This window comes from Myotis myotis, unplaced genomic scaffold, assembly GCF_014108235.1.
Source record: "Myotis myotis isolate mMyoMyo1 unplaced genomic scaffold, mMyoMyo1.p scaffold_m19_p_1, whole genome shotgun sequence".
In the NCBI taxonomy this organism is placed as follows: Eukaryota; Metazoa; Chordata; class Mammalia; order Chiroptera; family Vespertilionidae; genus Myotis; species Myotis myotis.
In genome coordinates, this window is record NW_023416313.1 from 125,940,406 (window position 1) to 125,963,284 (window position 22,879).

At 39.6% G+C, this 22,879-nt stretch overlaps 1 protein-coding gene across 20 annotated transcripts in view; it reads right to left on the bottom strand.

The window, feature by feature from the left end:
• Positions 1–22,879, bottom strand: part of ZEB1 (zinc finger E-box binding homeobox 1) — a 305,104-nt gene that overhangs the window by 20,915 nt on the left and 261,310 nt on the right. For 16 of the 20 annotated variants that reach the window (XM_036351339.1, XM_036351329.1, XM_036351409.1 and 13 more), the window contains 2 exons: positions 19,042–19,203; positions 5,944–6,146 (listed from right to left, as the gene is read on the bottom strand). In XM_036351339.1, coding sequence (XP_036207232.1) covers positions 5,944–6,146; positions 19,042–19,203 — 365 coding nt within the window. The remainder of the gene's footprint in view (positions 1–5,943; positions 6,147–19,041; positions 19,204–22,879) is intronic. The other 4 variants (XM_036351358.1, XM_036351349.1, XM_036351381.1 and 1 more) reach the window with 2 other exon arrangements.

The following is a 22,879-nucleotide window of genomic DNA, read 5'->3' on the forward strand; positions in this document are numbered from 1 at the left end:
ATAGTATTTGGCAAAAATAATATATACATTACGAGGAACTGCAGAGATTATCTCATTTGCCCTCTAATTTACAGATAAAGAAATTGAAGTCAAGAACATTCAGTAACCTGTCTAAAGCAGTTACTCAATAGAAAAACAAGATCTCCTGAATAGGAGATAAGGCCAGGCTTTTTAAAAAGGATTTTATCCTCTTATATGTTTGATATTTCTAAATTGTACATCCAGGACCCCTCGGGGGATGTCTGACTGCCAGTTTAGGCCGGATCCCCGGGATTGGGCCTAAACTGGCAGTCAGACATCCCTCTCACAATCCTGGACCACTGGCTCTTAATTGCTCACCTGCCTGCCCGCCTGGTCACCCCTAACTGCTGCCCGCCGCCCCCCCCCCCCCCCACCAGCCTGTCTCTCACTGCCTCTGTGTGCTGGCCTGATTGCCCCTAACTGCCCCCCCGCCTCCCCCCCCCCCCCGCTGTCCTGGTCGTCCCTAACTGCCTCCTGCTGCCAGCCAGGTTGCCCCCCAACTATCCCCTCCCTGATGGCCTGGTTGCTCCTAACTGCCCCCCGTGCTTGCCTGGTCACCCCTTACTGCCCCCCTGCCCGCCTGGTCACCCCCAACTGCCCCCCTGCTGGCCTGGTCACCCCCAACTGCAACCCCCGCCAGTGGTTACCCCTAACTGCCCCCCCCTGCCCCCCCGCCGGCCTGGTCACTCCATGCAGCCTGCTGTTCAGTCATTTGGTCATCCCTCACTAACCCTCCTGCTGGCCTGGTCATAGGTAGCCATCTTGTAAGGGTGTGGAGGTTAATTTGCATATCACCTCTTTATTATATAGGATAGCTTTCTTTCTCATTCATCAAATCTCCATTTATGTATTACAAATATATCCTACACCTATAATCTTAGAAAAACTGCTTGAATTGATTTGAGTTTGAAAAATCCCTAACTTTGTGAATATGGGGGCCTGGGATACAAAAGTGTTAAGAACCTATGGGAACAAATTTCTGAGACACAGCTACTTACTTCCTTCACAGTCACTGCCTGGAGGAGTTGTACAGATTTCTTGTTTCAATATTGCAATCTCTTCTTAAACAAGCTCTCATATCTTGTTTTGGGTTATAAAGCTCTACATAAAAAACAACTGTCCTCCCCGCCCCCGAGAAAACAAACAACCCCAAATTGCTTGAATTGAATCAAATCCTGCTCAGAAACCTCCAAAGGATTCCCATCAACCCCTGAATACAGATTCTGAGTCTACAGATTCCAAGTTCATAGCTCCAGAGTTTGAAGGCTTATTCTTTACCAGTTCTCTAAAAGTTCCTGCCTAAGTCATTTATTGAGTCTGTTTTCTGCACATTCATTGCTCTTCTTTCTCTCCGGGCTTTGATTTATACTATTCCCTATTTCTTGGCTATGTTTCCCTTTAATTATGACTTTTAAAATTCTACCTATCTTTCAAAGGCTTAACTCAAGTACTACTTGCCTCATGCTCACCGAAACTGGAATATCCTTTATTTTGTCTTTCATGTAGGAAGGAAAGAAAATATGTACTTACTATGTATCAGGCCCTACTTCATTCAAACCCATGGCTTAAAATACTGAACATATGATAACTCCCAAATTTATATCTTTAGACCTTTCCCTTCAACTCCAGACTCTTATCGTCAATTGCTTCCTCGATATTCCTTGATATTGGAAAGTGATAGGCATCTGTTAACATGACTAACATTAAACTCTTAACTTCTCTCCTGAAAAACAGTTCCTCCTCTAGTGTTTCCTATTTTTGTGAATAACACTTTCATTTATTTATTGCTTAGGCCCTGAACTTTGAAGTAATCCTTGAACCCTCTCTTTTTCTTATGTCCTTACCCATTCAATCGGCAAGCCAAATTAATACATTCTGTATCCAATATCATTAGGTGATAGTCTGTCACCACCACCAAGTTTAAACCATCAACTACTCCTGGCCTGGACTTTAGCAATAGCATCTCCCCTCTTCCATTTTTGTCTCTCTTGACCTATTCTTTACCCAACAGTCAGTGTCCCCTTAAAAAAAAAAAGTTAATGCCTGGCTGGTGTGGCTAAGTGGTTGAGCATCAACCCATGAATCAGGTCACAGTTCGATTCCCCATCATGACAGCTGCCTGGTTGCAGGCTTGATCCCCAGTAAGGGATGTGCAGGAGGTAGCTGATCAACAATTCTCTCTCATCATTGATGCTTCTCTCTCTCTCTCTCTCTCTCCCTTTAAAAAAACAAATAAATAAAGTTAAAATTCAATATCCTTCAAAGGCTTCCCTATCACACTTTGGAATAAAATCAAAAGTCTTTATTGTGGCCTATTCAAAGAGCTACATCATCTGCCTGCCGGGCCTCACCTTCTTTTTTCCCTTTGTTCACACTGGCTTCCTGACTGTTCTTTGGTGGCATCAGACAGGTTTCTGCCTCAAGGCCTTTTCATGCTTCAGTCTGTTCCCTTTGAGTGAAATGTCCTTCCCCCAATCATTCCATGACTGGCTTCTTCATTTCATTCAGGTTTTAGTTCAAATGGCACATTCTCATAAAGGTCTCCTTACCCTCTAAATATAGTGATTTTCATCACTTTCTATCCTCTTACTCTATTTTTCTTCATACTATCTGTTTTTTATATTTTATATCTGTTTCATATCACATTAGTACGGGGTAGTGCAAAAGTAGGTATACAGTTGTTCATATGGTAAACACAGTAATAAATAATAATCCTACCTAATAAAGAGGGAATATGCTAATTGACCCTCATGCCATCGCAAAGATGGCGGCGCCCACAGACAATAAGGAGGGAATATACTAACTGACTGCCCGCCCTCAAAGATGGTGTCACCCACAGCCAATAAGGAGGAAATATGCTAACTGACTGCCACACCCTCAAAGATGGTGGTGCCCACAGCCACAAGATGGCTGGCAGGGGAGGGCAGTTGTGGGCAACCAGACCAGCAGGGGAGGGCAGTTAGGGTTGACTGGGCCTGCAGGGGAGGGATGGCAGTTAGGGGTGACCAGACCTGCAGGGAAGAGCAGTTGGGAGCGACTGGGCTGGCAGGGGAGGGCAGTTGGGGGTGACCAGGCCAGCAGGGGAGGGCAGTTGGGTCAATCGGGCTGGCAGGGGAGCAGTTAGGAATCCATCAGGCTGGCAGGGGAATGGTTAGGGGTGATCAGGCTGGCAGGCAGAAGCAGTTAGGGGCAATCAGGCAGGCAGGCAGGTGAGCGGCTGAGAGCTAGTAGTCCTGGATTATGAGAGGGCTGTCCGACCGCCCATTTAGGCCGGATCCCTATCGGCAGTTGGACATCCCCCGAGGGGTCCCAGATTAGAAAAAATGGAGGCTGGGCTGAGGGACACTCCCCCCCTCCCCCGCAGTGCATGAATTTCGTGCACCGGGCCTCTCATCTATAATAATAAAAGCATAATATGCTAATTAGACTGGACATCCTTCCTTCCAGACAAAGCTGCAGTGGGTAGGGGCCACGACAAAGGCAGCAGAGGCGCCCTGGCTGTGGTGGCGGTAGGCGGAGGCTCTGCAGCAGAGGTAGGGGCCAAAGTCCTTGGACGAATTTCATACATCAGGACTCTAGTACAAGAATAAACTCTGTGCTTTGCACACTCATAACTGTAAACCTACTTTTGTACCACCCTGTATATGTTCCCTACTGTCAGTGATTTTGCTCATTCTTTTCACTATTGTGCCTTTAACACCTAGAAAGGGCCTGACACATTAATAGAATATTTGTTGAATGAATAAATGAATTCAAATATTTGTTGAATGAATAAATGAATAAGACATGGAAATGCTTACCTTTAAGATGTGGCATGATTTTCAAAGGCCAGCATGCTAGACATTCTACCTCTAGCTTTCTGCCTCATAACTAAATTGTTTCCAAAACCTCCCAATTATATTTCTGTACCTTATTGGTCCCAAAATTTATTACAATTCCTTTCTGACCTTAATTGACCACACACTTTATATATAAACCTACTACCTCTGCCGCCATTAGAAAAATCATCAAAAAGGGGGTTTCATGCTCATCAGAGATCTTACGATTTGCTTTTATAATGGCATCTCCTGCTTTCACTATCAGCTCTGCCTGTCCTTTGACAAAGGCCCTTGGTATAGAGCAGTGATAGTGAACCTTTTGAGCTTGGCGTGTCAGCATTTTGAAAAACCCTAACTTAACTCTGGTGCCGTGTCACATACAGAAATTTTTTGATATTTGCATCCATAGTAAAACAAAGATTTATATTTTTGATATTTATTTTATATATTTAAATCCCATTTAACAAAGAAAAATCAACCAAAAAAATGAGTTCGCGTGTCACCTCTGACATGCATGTCATAGGTTCGCCATCACTGGTATAGAGAGTATATGGGGGCAGCAGTTACAGGATAAATCTGCTCCCCAAATTTCATTGAATATGCTCTTTTCCCAAGGCCCATCTATACTGTGGTTACCTCAGGAGTCTCAGATAAAAAGAGCACTTGTCTATATTGTTCCTAATCCTATATAATAAAAGGCTAATATGCAAATTGTCCCCTTGACCAGGAGCTTGACCAGGAGTTTGACCAAGGGGCAGGGCTGGCTGGACAACCTCCCACATCCCTTCCTCCCGGCCAGGCCAGCCCAGCCTGATCCCCCTGATCAGGGCGGGCAGGCCAGACCCCGCCCACCCCCCCTGCACGAATTCATGCACCAGGCCTCTAGTAAGACTATAATAGCAGCATATGGTAAATAGATGGTGTTTGTGTTCAGTAGTTCCTTCTCTGTACCAGTTTTCTCCTTTTGGTACTCTCTCCCATTTCAAGTGCTTCTTCACAAACTTAATCATTAATCTATCTAAGGCAATCTTGGTCCTATAGTACCTGATTTGCCAGTCCCCAACCCCCAATCTTATTTTGTGAGTGTTGTTGCTCAAGTCCTGAGAAATAGGCTGACCATGTTCAATAATTCTTTTTCTATAATTTTTTTTTTGTTTGGTATTTTGGTTTGGCTATCATCTTAGTAAAAGGTCTAATTTGTTGTCTATGGGACATATGATATATGTTAGGTACATTCCTAGGGCAAAGTTCATAGAGACTCATGTATATAGATATTTTCTCTAATATAAGAAAATGGACATGTGCCCCAACCACACATACAGCCTTGACATACCCCATGCAGTTGAATAGTTATTTGATTTTTGAAGTTAGATTTCATGATATTCAGTTGATTGTTTATAGTTGATAGTTATTAAGACCTTATAAAAGAAGTACAACTGGGAAGGTTCTTTTACTTTAATTCTTAAGTATAGAGCCAGCAGTTTACATGCTACTTAATACTTATAGAGTAATCTTGGTTTATACCTCTAGAAATTGAGGTAACGTGACAGAGAAGTAGAATAAACCATATGAAAATTGAGTCTTCAGAATAAAAATATATTGGAATCTAAACTTTAGATTCTTAGAGGAACCAACTTCCCTTATTTACTATAGCTTATACTGAGAATAAAGAGTCAGTGGTTCACAAAAAAAATAAAATTTTATCATTATTGTCCTTTAAAATTTGGTCAGTAGTAAGTCCTGTGATTTATGTAACCAGTATTTATTTTCCTGCACTGAACATTTTAATACAATGCATTATGAAATCTAGTTATAAACTTAAGAGAAATATTTGTTATGGTATAAGCAAAATAAATAAATTGAGATGAAAGGGATCTTATCTGAAAAAGAAATACTTAGTTAGCTTTAAAATCATGATCACATGTGATTTATAACTCAGAAGTAACCAGATAATTAAAATAATCACTTTCACTTTTATAAAGCTGCATAGAAGACATTATCTAGTACATCTTTTTAACTTTTAAGTATATTAAAACCCTTTCCTTCTATGGAGAGATGAATTCTCAAAATTTGGAGAGCTAGTGAGCTCAGTTATTTCACTTACTTGATCTCTTCCTGATTTATGTGATGTCATATGACGTTCAAGTTGGGTTCTGTATGCAAAGGTGTAACTGCACAAAGAGCAACTAAAGTTATCTTCGTTCTTTTCATGGCGATATTTAATGTGTTCTTTTAGAGAGGTAAAGCGTTTATAGCCTCTATCACAATACGGGCAGGTGAGTAATTGGGAAAATGCATCTGGTGTTCCTGTAAAAGCAAGATCATAAATTTTAAAAATTGAAAAAAATCAGCATATTATATAACTGTCTAACCATTATGCTATATACCTGAAACTCATATAAAATAATATTGGATGCCAACTGTAATTGAAAAATAAATTGTAGAAAAAAAATGTTACCAAAGCTACCAGTGAGTCCTCCTTAAGCTCTATGCAAGATATTAGGCTTCCCAGTTTATATGTGATCCTCAGAACAATATAATGATACTCACTTTATTTTATAAGTGCAAACATGAATAAGGCTCAGAAAGATTAAATAACTTAAAAGTCACACAGCCAGTAAATGACTAAGTCGGGATTCAAATGTTTGCTGTCTGACTTTAAAATCCCATTTTTTTTTTCAGTAAACTCTAATTCTTTTCCTCTTTTATATGGTCAGACAAAAACAAGAAACAAAAGTAAAATTAGAATGTACGTTACATTTGTAAATGTACACATATTAATGGACTTGTATACCATAACAGAATCTTTTTATAGGTAACAATGTCATTATTGTTTATTTAATGTTCATCCTTTCAAATTTCAAAATGTGTTACTATCTCCAGAGAGTAAGTAGTACATAGCTAGACTATTTTTCTAAGACTCATTGTAGTTACGAGGCCATATGACCATGTTTAGACTAAAAAAAAATGCATGTATTTTGGAGAGGGCGGTGTTAGTAGGAGCCAGATCTAGGCTTGGCCCATAAATATTTCTTGTGCATGATTATTCATTATCTTCCCCCTACTGAAATACAATGAAAAATTATCTGTATAATTTTATATGAGTGAATAAATATAGGATAGCTTTCAGAAAAAAAGTATTATGCATAAATTGGGCTTCACTAAATGAACAATACGTAATTTTGGAACCATGTAACCTGACAATCCTAAAATGTAGTATTACTTTGTCAATTAATATTATTTTATCTTTATTGTTGAGAATATTACAGATATCCTTTGCCCCTTGTTCCCCCTTCATTAGGTTCCCATCCCATCCCAGGCCTTTGCCACCCTATTGTATGTGTCCATAGGTAATGCATATATGCATATGAGATCTTTTCTTCCTGCTCCCTCCACCCCCCTTCAAACTGAGAATTGTCAGTCTGTTGCATTTCTATGCCTCTGGTTCTATTTCATTTACCAGTTTATTCTGTTGATTAGGTTTCTTATTAGTTTATTTTGATTTTTAGATTGAATTGTTGATAGATATGTATTTGTTGCCATTTTTAGTTCATATTTTGTATCTTTATATTTTTCTCCTTCTCCTTCTCCTTCTCCTTCTCCTTCTCCTTCTCCTTCTCCTTCTCCTTCTCCTTCTCCTTCTCCTTCTCCTCCTCCTCCTCCTCCTCCTCCCCCTCCCCCTCCCCCTCCCCCTCCCCCTCCTCCTTCTCCTCCTCCTTCCTTTTCATTTTCCTCCTCTTCTTAAAGAATACCCTTCAATATTTCATGTAATACTGGTTTGATGGTAATGAAATCATTTAGCTTTTTCTTGTTGGTGAAGCTCTTAATCTGACCTTAAATTCCAAATGATAGAGTAATCTTGGTTGTAGGTTCTTGCTATTCATCACCTTGAATACTTCTTGCCACTCCCTTCTGGCCTGCATAGTTTCTGTTGAGAAATCAGCTGATAGTTATATGGGTGTTCCCTTGTAGGTAACTAACTGCTTTTCTCTTGCTGCTTTTAAGATTCTCTCTTTGTCGTTAGCCCTTGGCATTTTTATTATGATGTGTCTTGCTGTGGTCCCTTTGAGTTCCTCTTGTTTGGGGCTCTCTGTGCTTCCTGGACTTGTATGTCTATTTCTTTCACCAGGTAGGGAAAATTTTGTGTCATTATTTCTTCAAATAGGTTTTCATATCTTGCTCTCTCTCTTCTCCTTCTAGTACCTCCATAATGTGAATGTTGGCTATGCTTACAGTTGTCTCTGGGGCTCCTTACACTATCTTCCTATATTTGAATTCTTTTTTCGTTTTGCTCTTCTGATTGGGTATTTTTTGCTTCCTCATATTTCACATTGATTTGATTCTTGGAATCCTCTAGTCTTCTGTTGAATCCCTGTGTATTATTCTTTATTTCAGTCAGTGTATGCTTAATTTCTGACTGCTGTTTTTTTCCATGTGTTTGGTATTCTCACTAAGATCCTTGAAAGTCGTACTAAGTCACTTGAAGGTCTCATGAAGATTCTTGAGTAACCTTGTAACTGTGGTTTTGAACTCTGTATCCAGCAGTTTCCATTTTTCTCATTTATGACATGTTTCTTTGTCTCCACATTTTGGCTGCTCCCCTGTGTTTGTTTTTGTGTATTGGGTAAAGCTGCTATGTCTCCTGGAGTTGGTAAAGTGGTCTTATGTAGTAAGGTGTCCTATAGGGCCCAGTAGCTTAGCCTCTTCAGTCAACTGAGCAGGGTACTCTAGGTGTGCCCCTTGGTGGGCTGTGAACACAGTCTTGTTGTAGTTAAGACTTGATTGCTATTGGTGTCACTGTGAGGAACTGACATCCAGGCCAATTAGCTGTGAGGACCAGCTGTGACTACAGTGGGAGAGCTGCTATGCAGAAGACACCCTATGGAGCAGGACTTCCTTCAGTGTGGCTTTGGTACTTACTGAGTCTGTCACTTGAGTATGTTGCTTATGGATGTGTAGAGTTGTAATCTGGTATGGTCTGATGCTGTCCACCAGATGCACTGGCTCTTGGGTATCCTTGGAGGTGCAAAGTCAGCCACTGCCAGGGTCCACCCAGCGGGAGCTACAGAGAGAGCTGCAGATTCCTCCTATATGTATTGTGCTTAGAGGTTTCCAAGTGAGGCTCAGCTGTGAAGCAAGGCAGGCTGGTGCTAGTGCTGAGTCTTGGGCCTTTTATTGATAGATTTGGGGCTTCCTGACCCAGCTGCAACTTGTTTGAGAGATTTTAGCAAGTCTGAAGCCTGAGCAAGGACAAGCCATTCATATGCAAAAGCCACTGTACACAGGTTGGGTGGGGCTGCAAACTGGATGGGGCAGACTCTCAGGGAATCATCAGGGCAGAGCAAACAGAAATGGCTTCCAGTCAGCCCTGGGCCCAGGAGTTCCTAGCACAGGAACAATGACCCCTTTGAGCACCTCCATCTGGGAGAAAGCCACCCTGAGTTCCTGCCCTGATGCCAGACAATCCAGTTTCTCCTTGTATGTGTCTGGGTCCCCCAGAGCCTCTCCCTGACACTGGAACTCAGAGGAAGCAGGACCTGGTAAGTTCAGTTCATGCTCTGGCCCTTTAAGAGGAACACCTGGGCCTCCAGCAGCCTCTATGTCACTAAACCCCTATCCCCACTGGTTTTTACATGCCATAGTTATGGGGACTTCTTTTCCAAGCTCTGGGAGCATGAGCTGGGAGTCTTATGTGGGGCTGGGACCCCTTGCTCCTCATTGGGGGGTCTCCGCAGAAACAATATCCCTCCCAATGAAAGAAGTGGCACTCATGTGTGCTGGTCCAGCGTTTTTCCATGCCTCCACCCCTTCTAGCATTCTCAATGTGCTTTCTTCTTTCTCTAGTTTTAGGACTTCCATTTAGCCAGCTTTCAGGCGGTTCTGGATGATAGTTGTTCTTTATTTTAGCTGTAATTTTTATGTGGTTGTGGGAGGTGGTGAGTACAGGCATTTATATACACTACTATCTTGGTTCTCCCCAGTTTTTCTTTCTTTTCTTTCTTTCTTTTTTTTTTTTTTTTGAACCAAGTCTGTTTTATTATGAACTTCCCTCTCAGGACTCCTTTCATTGTGTCCCACAGATTTTGGATTGTTGTGTGTTTATTTTTATGTTTCCAGAATGTTTTTATTTCATCTTTGATCTCTTTGGTAACCCATTAATTGTTTAATGGCATGCTATTTAGCCTCCATGTATTTGGTTGTTTTTTAGCATTTTTATTGTAGCTGATTTCTAATTTTATGTCATTGTGGTTTGAGATGATGCTTGATATGATTTCAATCTTCTTGAATTTATAGGGACTTAGCTTATGTCCTAACATGTAGTCTATCTTTGAAAACGTCCCATGTGCACTTGAGAAGAATGTATATTCTGTAGCTTTGGGGTAGAATTTTCTGAAGATGTCAGTTCCATCTGTTCTAGAATGTCATTTAGGATTGCTGTTTTCTTATTGATTTTTGTAGTGTCTTTATCTGATTTGGGAATTAGGATAATGCTGGTCTTGTCAAAAGATCTTAGAAGTCTTTCCTCATTCTGATATTTTTAGAATAGTTTGAGGAGAATAGGTGTTATTTCTTTGAATATTTAGTAAAACTCACCTGTGAAGCCATCTGGTCCAGGACTTTTGTTTGCTGGGAGTTTTTTTAAATTTCAATTTCATTAGTTGTTATTGGTCTATTCAGGTTTTCTGATTCTTGCCGCCATCTTGGTTCCTCAATGAATATTATTCAACTAAGTTTTCCATATTTGATTTATTTCTTCAAATAAATAAGTTCCTAAGTGACATCTTATTGTAAATGTCATCTCTACCTTCATTTTGATTTTCTTCTAGGAAAATAGACCACCAAAGAAAATTTCATAACAATATAAAAAAGTTTCATAAATATATGTTACCTTTACTGAAATTCAAGCTTATATAAATTAAATATCTTGCTCAAATAACAGCCTACATATAATAGACTGAGCACCTAACTCGACAAAGCTAGGTAAATATGCTAATATATGTATCAAAATATGAATATGAATATTTTATTTAATATATTAAAAATCAAACAACCAAAACTCCTAGTTTAGGATGGCATCTTTCATTAGTAAGGCAACTGGTACCAGAGAGTTTTCTGTTGGTGATGACTTTAACATGACCCACTTCTTTGGGGACTAGATTAGCCACATGATGAAATTCTTTGGAATCATATTATGTTTTGTCTAGTATGAATTTCCTATTTGTACTGGCAAGTGAGAAGTCAACATTTGACACATTCTCTTTGCCAGACTGCTAGTTCATCCTATTTACAATGGCAAAAGTCAGAGTTCACTATTTTAAGTGTTCATTATTGGCACCAGAATCACAATGATTTCCATCACTCAAACTCAAGCTGCTTATACTCATAGTGTTAGAGAGCTGTCTGCTCTCATTTTTTATGTCTTTTTTGCCTTCATGATTAACCCCGCTAATTAATAAACAAAATACTAATATTTTGTAAAATGACAGGCTGCTTATATAGGGTGTCCCCCCCAAAATATATACAGGCACTTTGAATAATTAAAAAGGCAGTTGTTTATTAAAATACATGTCATTTTCAAAATTGAGCTATCAGCTGTCAAAGTGTGTATACTTGGGACACCCTGTATTTTAACAGCAAGTAATTACCTTCATAAATCAGAATCTATTGAATTTTTTCACATATATAAAATTTGAATTTAATCTTTATGTCACTAGCATGTATAAAACAATAAAAAAGTAAATCTAAATATTTGACATTATAAGCAAGTTATAGAATGCAGGTTTAAAAGTTAAGTGAAAGTTTTGTTTCTATTTTTGAAAATATTGTATTGTTTTTTAAAAAAATACTTTTTTAGGAATAAAGGCTTGTCATATAAGGAAAATATCTTTTAGAATTCCTATAATAAACTGAAGGTAGCAAATGAATACTACTAAAAAGACAACCTTCTTGGTCATTTTAAAAACTTTCTATAATTTATTTATGCATCTGTGACCATTGATATACTTATCTAAAAAATTAAATGTTTTTGTATCTTCCTCTTTCTTTGGTAGTTAGCATAACATTTCAGACTGATAGTGTTATTTGATATAAAACCTTTGAAAAATCTTGATTTGCTCCCCACTAACTCAGAATTTTTGAAAATAAACCTACTGGAATAAAGTTTGCCTGTTCACAACTTAGGAAGTGAACACGGAGGGCATGTTTAACCTGCTAAACTCAAAGGGCTTGTTTAACCTGCGAAAACTTTAAAAATTGAAGAGTTTCTGAAGATAATAACTTTGTGTATTTAAACAGATGCTACTGGTGTGACAGACTATCTATTGTGAAATACTCTATTAGCAGTATATATATTATACTATACTAGCGGCCCGGTGCACAAATTCATGCACTGGTGGGTCCCTCAGCCTGGCCTGTGCCCTCTTGCAATCCAGGACCCTTCAGGGGACGTCAGATTGTTGGTTTTGGCCTGACCCCTGCAGGACAGACCAAGGAACCCCACTGGTGCACAAATCCATGCACCAGGCCTCTAGTATGCATATAAGATCTTTGGTTAATATCTTCCCACCCTCTACCCACCCCCTTCCCTCTGAGATTCATCAGTCTGTTCCATGTTTCCATGTCTGTGTGTTGAGCGTCTGCCTCCTGGTGGTTAGTGTGCATCAAAGCTACCAGTCAAACGGTCAATTAGGTTTTTATATATATAGATACCTAAAAGTAAGGAATACCTGAATTAAAAATATGTTTTATAATTTAAATGTTGTACTAAACCAGAATGGTTAGGGCCTCAATTTTTATGGGATTTTACTGTGTTGATTTATAACACTGAACTTTACAAGGTTTAACCTTATTTGATCTATGCCAGCAGTCCTCAATATGTGGGTCGTGACCCCTTTGGGGGTCGAACGACCCTTTCACAGGGGTCGCCTAAGACCATCGGAAAACACATATATAATTACATATTGTTTTTGTGATTAATCACTATGCTTTATGTTCAATTTGTAACAATGAAAATACATCCTGCATATCAGATATTTATATTACGATTCATAACAGTAGTGAAATTACAGTTATGAAGTAGCAGCGAAAATAATTTTATGGTTGGGGGTCACCACAACATGAGGAACTGTATTAAAGGGTCGTGACATTAGGAAGGTTGAGAACCATTGATCTATGCAATGGAACATTTCTTTTGTTTTAATTGTTTTCTTTCACCGAAGCTTTTTGTTTTTTGTTGTTTTTTTTTGGTTTTTTTTTTTTTTTTTTAAACTGCACAGCGACATTTATTGTTTCAGCCTGGAAAAACATCCCCTTTTTCAAATTTCACACAGCAAAGCAAGTTAAAAACTTCACTCATCAAATAAACGATAATTTAAACAAGAACTTGCTAAAGAAACCTCATCACAACAACCGAAGCTTTTTGAATACTATTTTGTTACATATATATCTTACATATATACATATGGGTTTAAAGATTTTATATTTCCTTTTTATGTTTATTTTAACGTTCTGCTTCTATAGGTGAAATGTTAATACATTTTATTTAGGCGAATAAACAACCAAGAAATCAAAATGGAAACAGTGGGGCTATATATCCTATCTAAAAATAGACAAAGATGCAAATTGACCATACCTTCACTACACTCACCATTGGCTAATTAGAGCAATATGCAAATTAACTGCCAACAAATATGGCGGCTAATTTGCATATACCAGCTGGGAGCGAAGACTGAAGACATTGTAGAAGGAAGCCAAGCAACGGAGCCGAGGTAGTGGAGATGTGGAGACGGGCAGGAGAGAAGCAGCAGAGATGGGTGGGAGAGAAGCAGCAGAGACGGGCGGGGTAGGAACAGCAGAGACAGGAGTGAAGTCCTATTCTTGCAGGAATCTTCCTGCAAATGGGCCTCTAGTATATATATAAAGCCTAAGCGACTGTCTGACCAGTAGCTATGATGTGCAATGACCACCAGGGGGAGATGCTCAATGCAGGAGCTACCGAGCTGCAGTGACTTGGAAGCTGTGTTTCTTGGGTGACACATCCAGAACCAGAGAGAAGGGAGCCCGATTCTGGGGTGCGTCACCCGAGAACTGCCCTCTCACAATTCGGGACCCCTCAGGGGATGTCAAAGAGCAGGTTTTGACCCGATCCCTGCAGGCCAGGCCAAGGGACCCCACCAGTGCATGAATCCATGCACTGGATCTATTGTCTTATATAATGAAAAGGTAATATGTAAATTGACCCTAATGGCGAAATGACCGGTCACTATGACACACATTGACCGCCAGGGGGAAGATGCTCAATGCAGGAGCTGTCCCCTGGTAGTCAGTGCATTCCCATAGGGGGAGCCCCGATCAGCCACAAGCCAGGCTGATGGATGTGAGTGCAGCGGCAGCAGTGGGAGGCTCTCCTGCCTCCCTGGCAGCACTAAGGCTGTCTGACTGCAGCTTAGGCCCCGCTCCCCATAGGTGGACATCCCCCGAGGGTTCCCAGGCTGCCAGAGGGATGTCTTCCTGCCAGCTTAGGCCCGGTCCCCCAGGGAGCTGAGGGACCCCCGAGTGCATGAATTTTCATGCACTGGGCCTCTAGTCCTATCTAATAAAATACAAAAAGGGTAATTAACCGTACCTCCGCTACACTTCCCATTGGCTAATCAGCGAGATATGCAAATTAACTGCCAACAAAGATGGTGGCTGGAAGCCATGCAGCTGAAGCGAGCAGGTTTGCTTGCTCCAGTGATGGAGGAAGCCAAGGTTCTCTGCCTGCTGCGGCCTGCTCTAAGCTCCGAAAGCAACAGCTCCAAAAGCAACAAAGTTTCAATTATAGAAGCTAAACAAATCCAAGATACCTGCTTTCAGCCAGCCGCGGCCTCAGAGCTGGAGTGAGCAGGACGGCAACAAAATTTCAATTATAGAAGCCAAACAAACCCCAGATACCTGCTTTCAGCCAGCTACGACCTCAGAGCTGGGAGTGCCAGTGAAGGCAACAGAGTTTCAATTATAGAAGGTAAATAAATCCCAGAATAAAAAAAGAAAAAAGGAGAGGCTGGGAGCTTCAGTCGCAGGCCAGCCTGAAAACGGCCCTCAGCCCCTCACCCAGACTGGCCAGGCACTCCAGTGGGGACCCCCACCCTGAAGGGGGTGTGACCAGCTGCAAACAGCCATCAGCCCCTCACCCAGGCTGGCCAGGCACCCAAGCGGGACCCCCACCCTGATCCGGGACACCCTTCAGGGCAAACCAGCTGGCCCCCACCCATGCACCAGGCCTCTATCCTATATAGGAAAAGGGTAATATGCAAACTGACCCTAACAGCAGAAAGACTGGAAATGACTGGTCACTATGACACACACTGACCACCAGGGGGAAGACGTTCAATGCAGGAGCTGCCCTCTGGTCAGTGTGCTCCTACATGGGAGAGCTCTGCTCAGCCACAAGCCAGGCTGATGGCTGCCAGTACAGCGGTGGTGGTGGGACCCTCTCCTGCCTCCTCAGTAGCACTAAGGATGTCCGACTGCAGCTTAGGTCTGCTCCTTGCTGGCAAGTGGACATCCCCCGAGGGCTGCCGGGCTGCCAGAGGGATGTCTGATTGCCAGCTTAGGCCCAATCCACTGTGGAGCAGGCCTAAGCCAGCAGGTGGTCATCCCCCCCAGGGGTCCCAGACTGTGAGAGGGCACAGTCCGGGCTGAGGGCCCCCCACCCCCCTGAGTGCACAAATTTTTTGTGCACCCGGCCTCTAGTCTATATATATAAAAGGCTAATATGCTAAGTGTCCGACCGTTGGACTGGTCGCTATGATGTGCACTGACCACCAGGGGGCAGGCACTCAATGCAGGAGCTGCCCAGCTGCAGTGACTTGGCAGCTGTGGTTCTCAGGTGATGCACCCTGAAACCAGAGAGGAGGGAGCCCGATTCCTCATGGGGCTGTGCAATTCCACCTTCAGCCGTGTGTTATGTAATTGCTGGAGCAATGCCGGCTCCGAATCTGGTTTACTGCACACTTGTGTTTGCGTTCCATACCCTGTATGACAGCAACTTTGCAGAGCATCCTCTTGCACTCAGGGGATGTTGGAGAGCCATTTTTGGCCCAATCCCCACAGGCCAGGCCGAGGGATCCCATCTGCTAGCGGGATCCCTCTCACTCTGCAGACGCTGGGGAGATCCGTGGGAGGTTGGATCCAGGGCGTGTCTGGCCCGTCTTGCCCAGTCCTGCCCCACTGGCCATCTTCTAATTAATTTCCTTTCAAGGTGCATGAATCTGGGCACTGGGTCAGTAGTAGGATTATAATGCCAATAACTACAGACTCTCCAAATATACAAATATTGATAATCAGCACACTGTCATTAAGCTGAAATGTAGTGTTCCCAGGGGCAATAATCTATAGTGTTCATATATGTGAACTTTTGGCACAATGGAAAAAAAAGTTCTGAAGTACCCTACTTCTATTTACTTTGTCACTGATTTAGTTACAAAAAATATCTCTATTCTAGAGTTAAACTTATGTTTGTTCTCTTTTTTTTTCATGGTTTATACCTGATTTAAGGAAAGTAGTTGAATTTATTTTGTTTTTCTCTACCATCTTTCTCAATTTCCTTCAAAAATTTAAAAGTTGATTGATACAATACCATTTACATTAGCATCAAGAAATTTGAAATACTTATGTAAAAGCTAACAAAATGTGTATGAAATTTATATGAGGAAAACAACAAAACTCTGATGAACAAAATCAAAGAACTAAATAAATGGAGAGATATTCCAACTTCATTGATAAGGAGACTCAATATGGTCAAGATGTCAGTTCTTCCCAACTTCATATATAGATTCAATGCAATCCCAATATATATCCTAGAGGGTTGTTTTATGGATATTTATAAATATTCTAAAGTTTATATGGGGAGCCAAGAGGTCCAAAATAGCAAACACAATACTGAAGAAGAACAAAGTCAGAGGACTAACACTACCCAACTTTAATACTTACTATAAAGCTATAATAATCAAGACATGTGGTATAGACAAATGGATCAATGAAACAGAACAGAGAGCCCAGAAATAGATCCCCATAAATACTGTCAACTGATCTTTGACAAAGGAGCAAAGGCAATACAATAAAGCAAAAACAATTTTGTCAACAAATGTAATAAAACAACTGAACATCCTCATGCAAAAAAAAAAAAAAAATTGAATCGAGACACAGACCTATACACCATTCACAAGTATGAACTCAAAATGGATCACAGACCTAACTGTAAAATGCTAAACTATAAGACTCCTAAAAGATAAGAGGAGAAAACCTATATGATGTTGGTTATGGTTGATGCCTTTTTAGATACAACATTAAAGGCACAATTTATATAAAAAGTAACTGACAAGCTACATTTCATTAAAATTAAATGCTTCTGATCTAAGAAAGATAATATGAAGAGAATTAGAAGACGAGCCAGACTGAGAAAAAGTTTTGCAAAAAACACATTTACTAAAGGATTATTATCCAAAATATGCAAAGAACTCTTAAACTCAATAAAAAAGTCAAATAACTAAAAAATGGGCCAAAGACCTTAACAGACAGCTTACCAAAGAAGATATAGATGGCAGATAAGTATGAAAAGATGCTCCACATCATATGTCATCATGGAAGCACAAATTAAAACCACAAGATACCATTACACATCCATAGAACACCCAAAATCCAGAACACTGACAGCACCAAATATTGGTGAGGACGTGAAGCAACAGTAACTCTCATTCAGTGCTGGTAGGAATGAAAACTGGTACAGCTACTTTGGAAGGCAATTTGGCAGTTTCTTGTAAAACTGAATATATACTCTTAGCATACAAATCCAGCAATTGTGCTTCTTGTTGTTTATCAAAAGGAATTGAAAACTTATGTCCCTACAAAAATCTGTGCATAGATGTTTATAGCAGTTTATTCATTATTGCCAAAATTTGGAAGGTATCCTTCAGAAGGTGAATGGATTAATAATCTGTGGTGCATCCAGACAATGGAATATTATTCAACACAAAAGAAATGAACTATCAAGCCCTAAAATGACACAGAAGAATCTTCAGTGCAGATTTCTAAGTGAAAAAAAGTCAATTTGAAAAGGCTACCTATGAATCCAATGGAAACATAAAGATGAGTGGTTGTCAGGGGTAGGGGAGATGGGGAAAGATGAATGAATAGGCAGAGCACAGAAGAATTTTTAGGTTAGTGAAACTACTCTGTATGATATTATAATGATAAATACATGTCCTTATACATTCGTCCAAACCCATAGAATGTACATCACCAAGAGTGAACCTGAAGGTAAACTATGAACTTGGAATGATTATGTTGTGTCAATGTAGGTTCATCCTTGGCAAAAAAGAAAAGTACCATTCTGGTGATTTATGTTGATAATGGGAAAGGCTTATGAATGTGTGTGGGAAAGGGTTATATGGGACATCTCTGTATCTCTGTCTCAATTTGGTTGTAAACACACAACTGCTCTAAAAGCCTTAAATAAGTTGATTATTTGACTTTAAGCTATATATATATATCCATTAAAGTGAGACCCTGGAAAAATCAAATCAGATTAGGATCTTACAACTTGATATATCCTTAAACATTCTAAGTAATGTCCTAGCATTTGGTACAGATTTTGCATACAATTTCTTAGCAAGCTATTTTCATCTGTTTCCAGTTCATGGAGGAAGGGCAGAACAAATAACAGCTTATTTCTTTTCAGTAGATTATGAACACTTTCTTACTGCATTTTATTACTCTTTATACAGTGGCTGTTCATATCAGAATGGACTAAAGCAGATAGAGAAAAACCCGTTGTCTCCAAATTAGTATGTTTGAACCAGACAACCATGTTTTGCTTGCTAGAAGAAGAGTGGCAAAGAATCAATGGGTAGTAAGGGTAATCCTAATTTCTATTTCCACTACTTGCTGCCATGTTAGAGAATGGAAATCAACTTCCAGGCACTGTTCTAAGCATTTCATATGCAGTGGCATTACCACTATATACATTAGATGCCACTAATATTACACTATACTGTTATTATGGACAATGTTCTTAATTAAAGAGATTAATCTCTGCAGCCACCTGCAATCAATTCTGGCTTTCAAAAATGTTCTCTATAGTAGGATAGTAGGTTCCTACAGTAGAGTAATAGAAATAATCCTTTAAAGATGAAAACAAAAACAGCTGTGAAGCTCCATTTACCATTTTCATCATGACCACTGGCTTCTGGTGTGCCCTGCCTCTGGTCCTCTTCGGGTGCCTCAGGGTAAATGACAGCAGTATCTTGTTGTTGCAGGAACTCTTCAACATTAGGATCATGGTTTTGTTCATTTTCTGCATCTGAATCGCATTCATCATCTTTTACTAAAATAAATGCATACTTTATAAATAGCAATTTCACCACCAAGTTATTACCAAGATTTTCTAAATGAGGAATTGTTTATCTTGAGAGAATATGAGATTGTTCTTAAATTTGTAGGAAATATTTACTGAATATTAAAAACAATATTCACTCATTTGTTATAATTGATTAAGAAATCATTTTAAGCCTGGCTGGTGTGGCTCAGTGGTTGAGTGTTGACCATGAACCAAAAAGTCCCCCTGCCCCCTTTCGATTCCTGGTCAGGGCACATGCCTGGGTTATGGCTCGATCCCCGGTGTGTGCAGGAGGCAGCCAATTGATGTCTCTCTCTCATTGATGTTTCTATCTATCCCTCTCCCTCTAAAATAAATAAAAACTTATTAAAAAAAAGTCATCTTTAAAATAAATTTAAAATGTTATAAAAGTATTGACATTTTCACAATATTCCCTTTAAGCTTCAGAGTTATACTTCTATTCCATTTTACTGATAAGCAAGATATGGAGACAGTTAATACAGTTGGCTGAATTTCTAGCTTTTCAGTCAATGTTAAAGCAAGGAAAAAAGGACAAGAGAAAACCTTAGCAACCTACTGTGCCATTTACTCAGTTGTACCTTAAATTTGAATCAGTCTCAATGTAAACCACTCTAAAATATAGTTCAGTTATGTGACTTCTTAGAAAATAGCTTTAATAGTTATCCATATGTAGAAAGCGTTCTAATAAGAGTCAAAATACCAAGTTGATAAAATAGTTTCTAGCATTCATATACAAACAGGGCTATTCATGTACTACTTCTGCCTACATAGATATTTAACTGTGTCATTAAGACAGCAGCATATTTTTTCTTGAGTTAAAAGAGGTTCTAGATATAATAGAATGGTGCTGGCTGAGTGAATCAGTTGGTTGGAGCATCGTCCGGTACACCAAAAGGTTGCAGGTTCGATTCCTGGTTATGAGTTCTATTCCCAGTCAGGCATGTACAGGAAGGCAACCAAAGGATGTTTCTCTCTTCCCTCCCTTCACCTCTCTATAAAATCATTAAGCATGCCCTCAGATGAGGATTAAAAGAAAGAAGAGATAATGTTTTCACCTTGAGAAGGTGGCCCAAAGTGCTGCTGAGTTTCTAAAGCAGCACTGCTACACTAGGGATTGCCTCCATTCCCCGCACTGGCTCCAGAGGAGAGAGTGAGTCTCTCTGCTTCATGCTGGTGGTGACTGTAATGGGTTAGGTTGGCTCCCATATATCTCCTGGCTGACTTCTTTATGAACTTCTGACTAAATTGTCAATTCTAAATTTGTAAAACAGCACTTCCTAGCAGACTAAAATTGGGCCAAATTAAAATGATGATGTATGGGCACTTTTTTTGTTCAGCAGTCATTAAAACTTGCTAAATCTCCTATATAGTATTAGTAACTGAACTCCTTGGGGTGGCTGCTGTTTAAAACCTTAGAGTCAATGATATAGTAATAATGGTGACACATCATTTCCTGCCCCCCGTCCTTTTTAATACAACCAATAGTTATTCATGATTAAGCATCTGCTATATACTGCCAGTAGTCACCAATCTGGGGTTACTGGATCAAGGGTAAGGATCCAGTAACCACTTTAAGAGGTAAGTGGTACTGTTAGTTTTGAGGGACTCTATTTCCAGATCTTCAACTTCCATGTATGCTCTCTTAGAATCCTGATGGTTCATTTTCTATCTTCCCCTTTTCACAGACTAAAAGGCAGATCCCTCCATCAATCCAGTACATAATATGATGCATTGCCTCACAGCATTAAAACCTCCAGGTTGTTAAAGGAAAAAATTAAAAATATTGACTGTGAAAAACCTTCTTTATTGCTTAATCAAGGCAACATAAAAGCATGATAAGCCTTCCAATTTTCCTGTTTACATGAATATCTATCTGGGTAAACACAGAAACTAAAATGGGGATATTGTAGTTCTAGTTAGGAAGCTCTGAAATCAGCTATGTAATTAATACAGCCAGGGGGAGTGAGAGTAATTTTCCTTTAATGATATCACCTGTTCCATTCCATATTATTAAAAAATTCATTGCTTTTCAGGAGCCTGGGAAAGCATAGCAAATCATATTCTCAAAAATCATTCTTAACATCTGTCATTGGCTAAAATAAGCCTTTTTTTTTTCTGTTAATCCCGCTGAAATAAGCCTTTTTTTTTTCTGTTAATCCTCACCCGAGGATACTTTTTCCATTGATTGTTAGAGAGAGTGGAGGAAGGGAGAAAGCGAGGAGGAGCGGGGGAAAGAGAGAGAGAGAAAGAGAGAAACATCGATGTGAGAGATACATGGATGGGTCGCCCTTGACTAAGAATTGAACCTGAGCCTGAGACCCTTCTGTGTGTGGGACAAAGCTCTAACCACTGAGATCACTAGACAGGGCAACAATAAGCATTCTTTGAATAGCTAAAGCGGTAAAGTCAGTGTCATTGAGTCTTTTCAATGTAACTTTAAGTACAAGTTAAACTAGATAAAATCATGATAAAATTTGTATTTTATGTGATTTCTTATAGATTCATGTAGATTTAACAAGATACAATATTTTTTATCAAATTATAGTATAAAATATTTCTTTCATTTAAACAGTCTTCACTTATAAAATATTTATATTTTCTATATCCCACTAACTATATATATATACACATATATACATACATATGCTGGAATAATGAGTTTTTAAATAGTATACACTTTTCAGAATTACACAATTTGTATTTTAAATATGAACCTTGCATCTTCAGTAAGTTATAAGCTTACCTTTGCCCAGACTGGTTCTATGTAAGTGTACTTCATAGAAGTACTTAGTACTCCCAGGTGTACTCATTTAGAGACAAATATATATATATATATATTTTAAAATATATTTTTATTGATATCAGAGAGAAAGGGAGAGGGAGAAAGAGAAACATCAATGATGAGAGAGAATCATTGATGTGCTGCTTTGTGCATGCCCCCTACTGGAGATCAAGCCTGCAACCAGGCATGTATCCTTGACCAGAATTGAACCCAGGACCCTTGAGTCTGCAGGCCAATGCTCTATCCACTGAGCCAAACCAGCTAGGATAGAGACAAATATTTTTATAATTTATAAAAATTAGATTAGATCTAAATAATCTTTTTAAAATATATTTTTAATTGATTTTTTACAGAGAGGGAGGGAGAGGGATAGAAAGTTAGAAACACCGATGAGAGAGAAACATCGATGAGAGAGAAACATTGATCAGCTGCCTCCTGCACACTCCCTACTGGGGATGTTCCCACAACCAAGGTACATGCCCCTGACCGGAATTGAACCTGGGACCCTGGAGTCCACAGGCTGACGCTCTATCCACTGAGCCAAACTCGTTAGGGCAGATCTAAATAATCTTAACCTCATTGTTTGAATAATCTATATTTAAAATATATATTTATACTTTATACATTCCTCATTATTTTAATTTATATATTCGTCATAAAAGAAATTTAAAAATTATTAAATTTACTGTGGTGACATTGATATTAATAAAATTATGTAAGTTTCAAGTGTATAATTTTGTAATACATCATCTGTATATTGTATTGTATGTGCACCACCCAAAGTCAAGTCTCCTTCTGTCACCATTTATCTTTCTTTACCATCTTCTATCTGCCCCCAAACCCCTTTCCCTCTGGTAATCA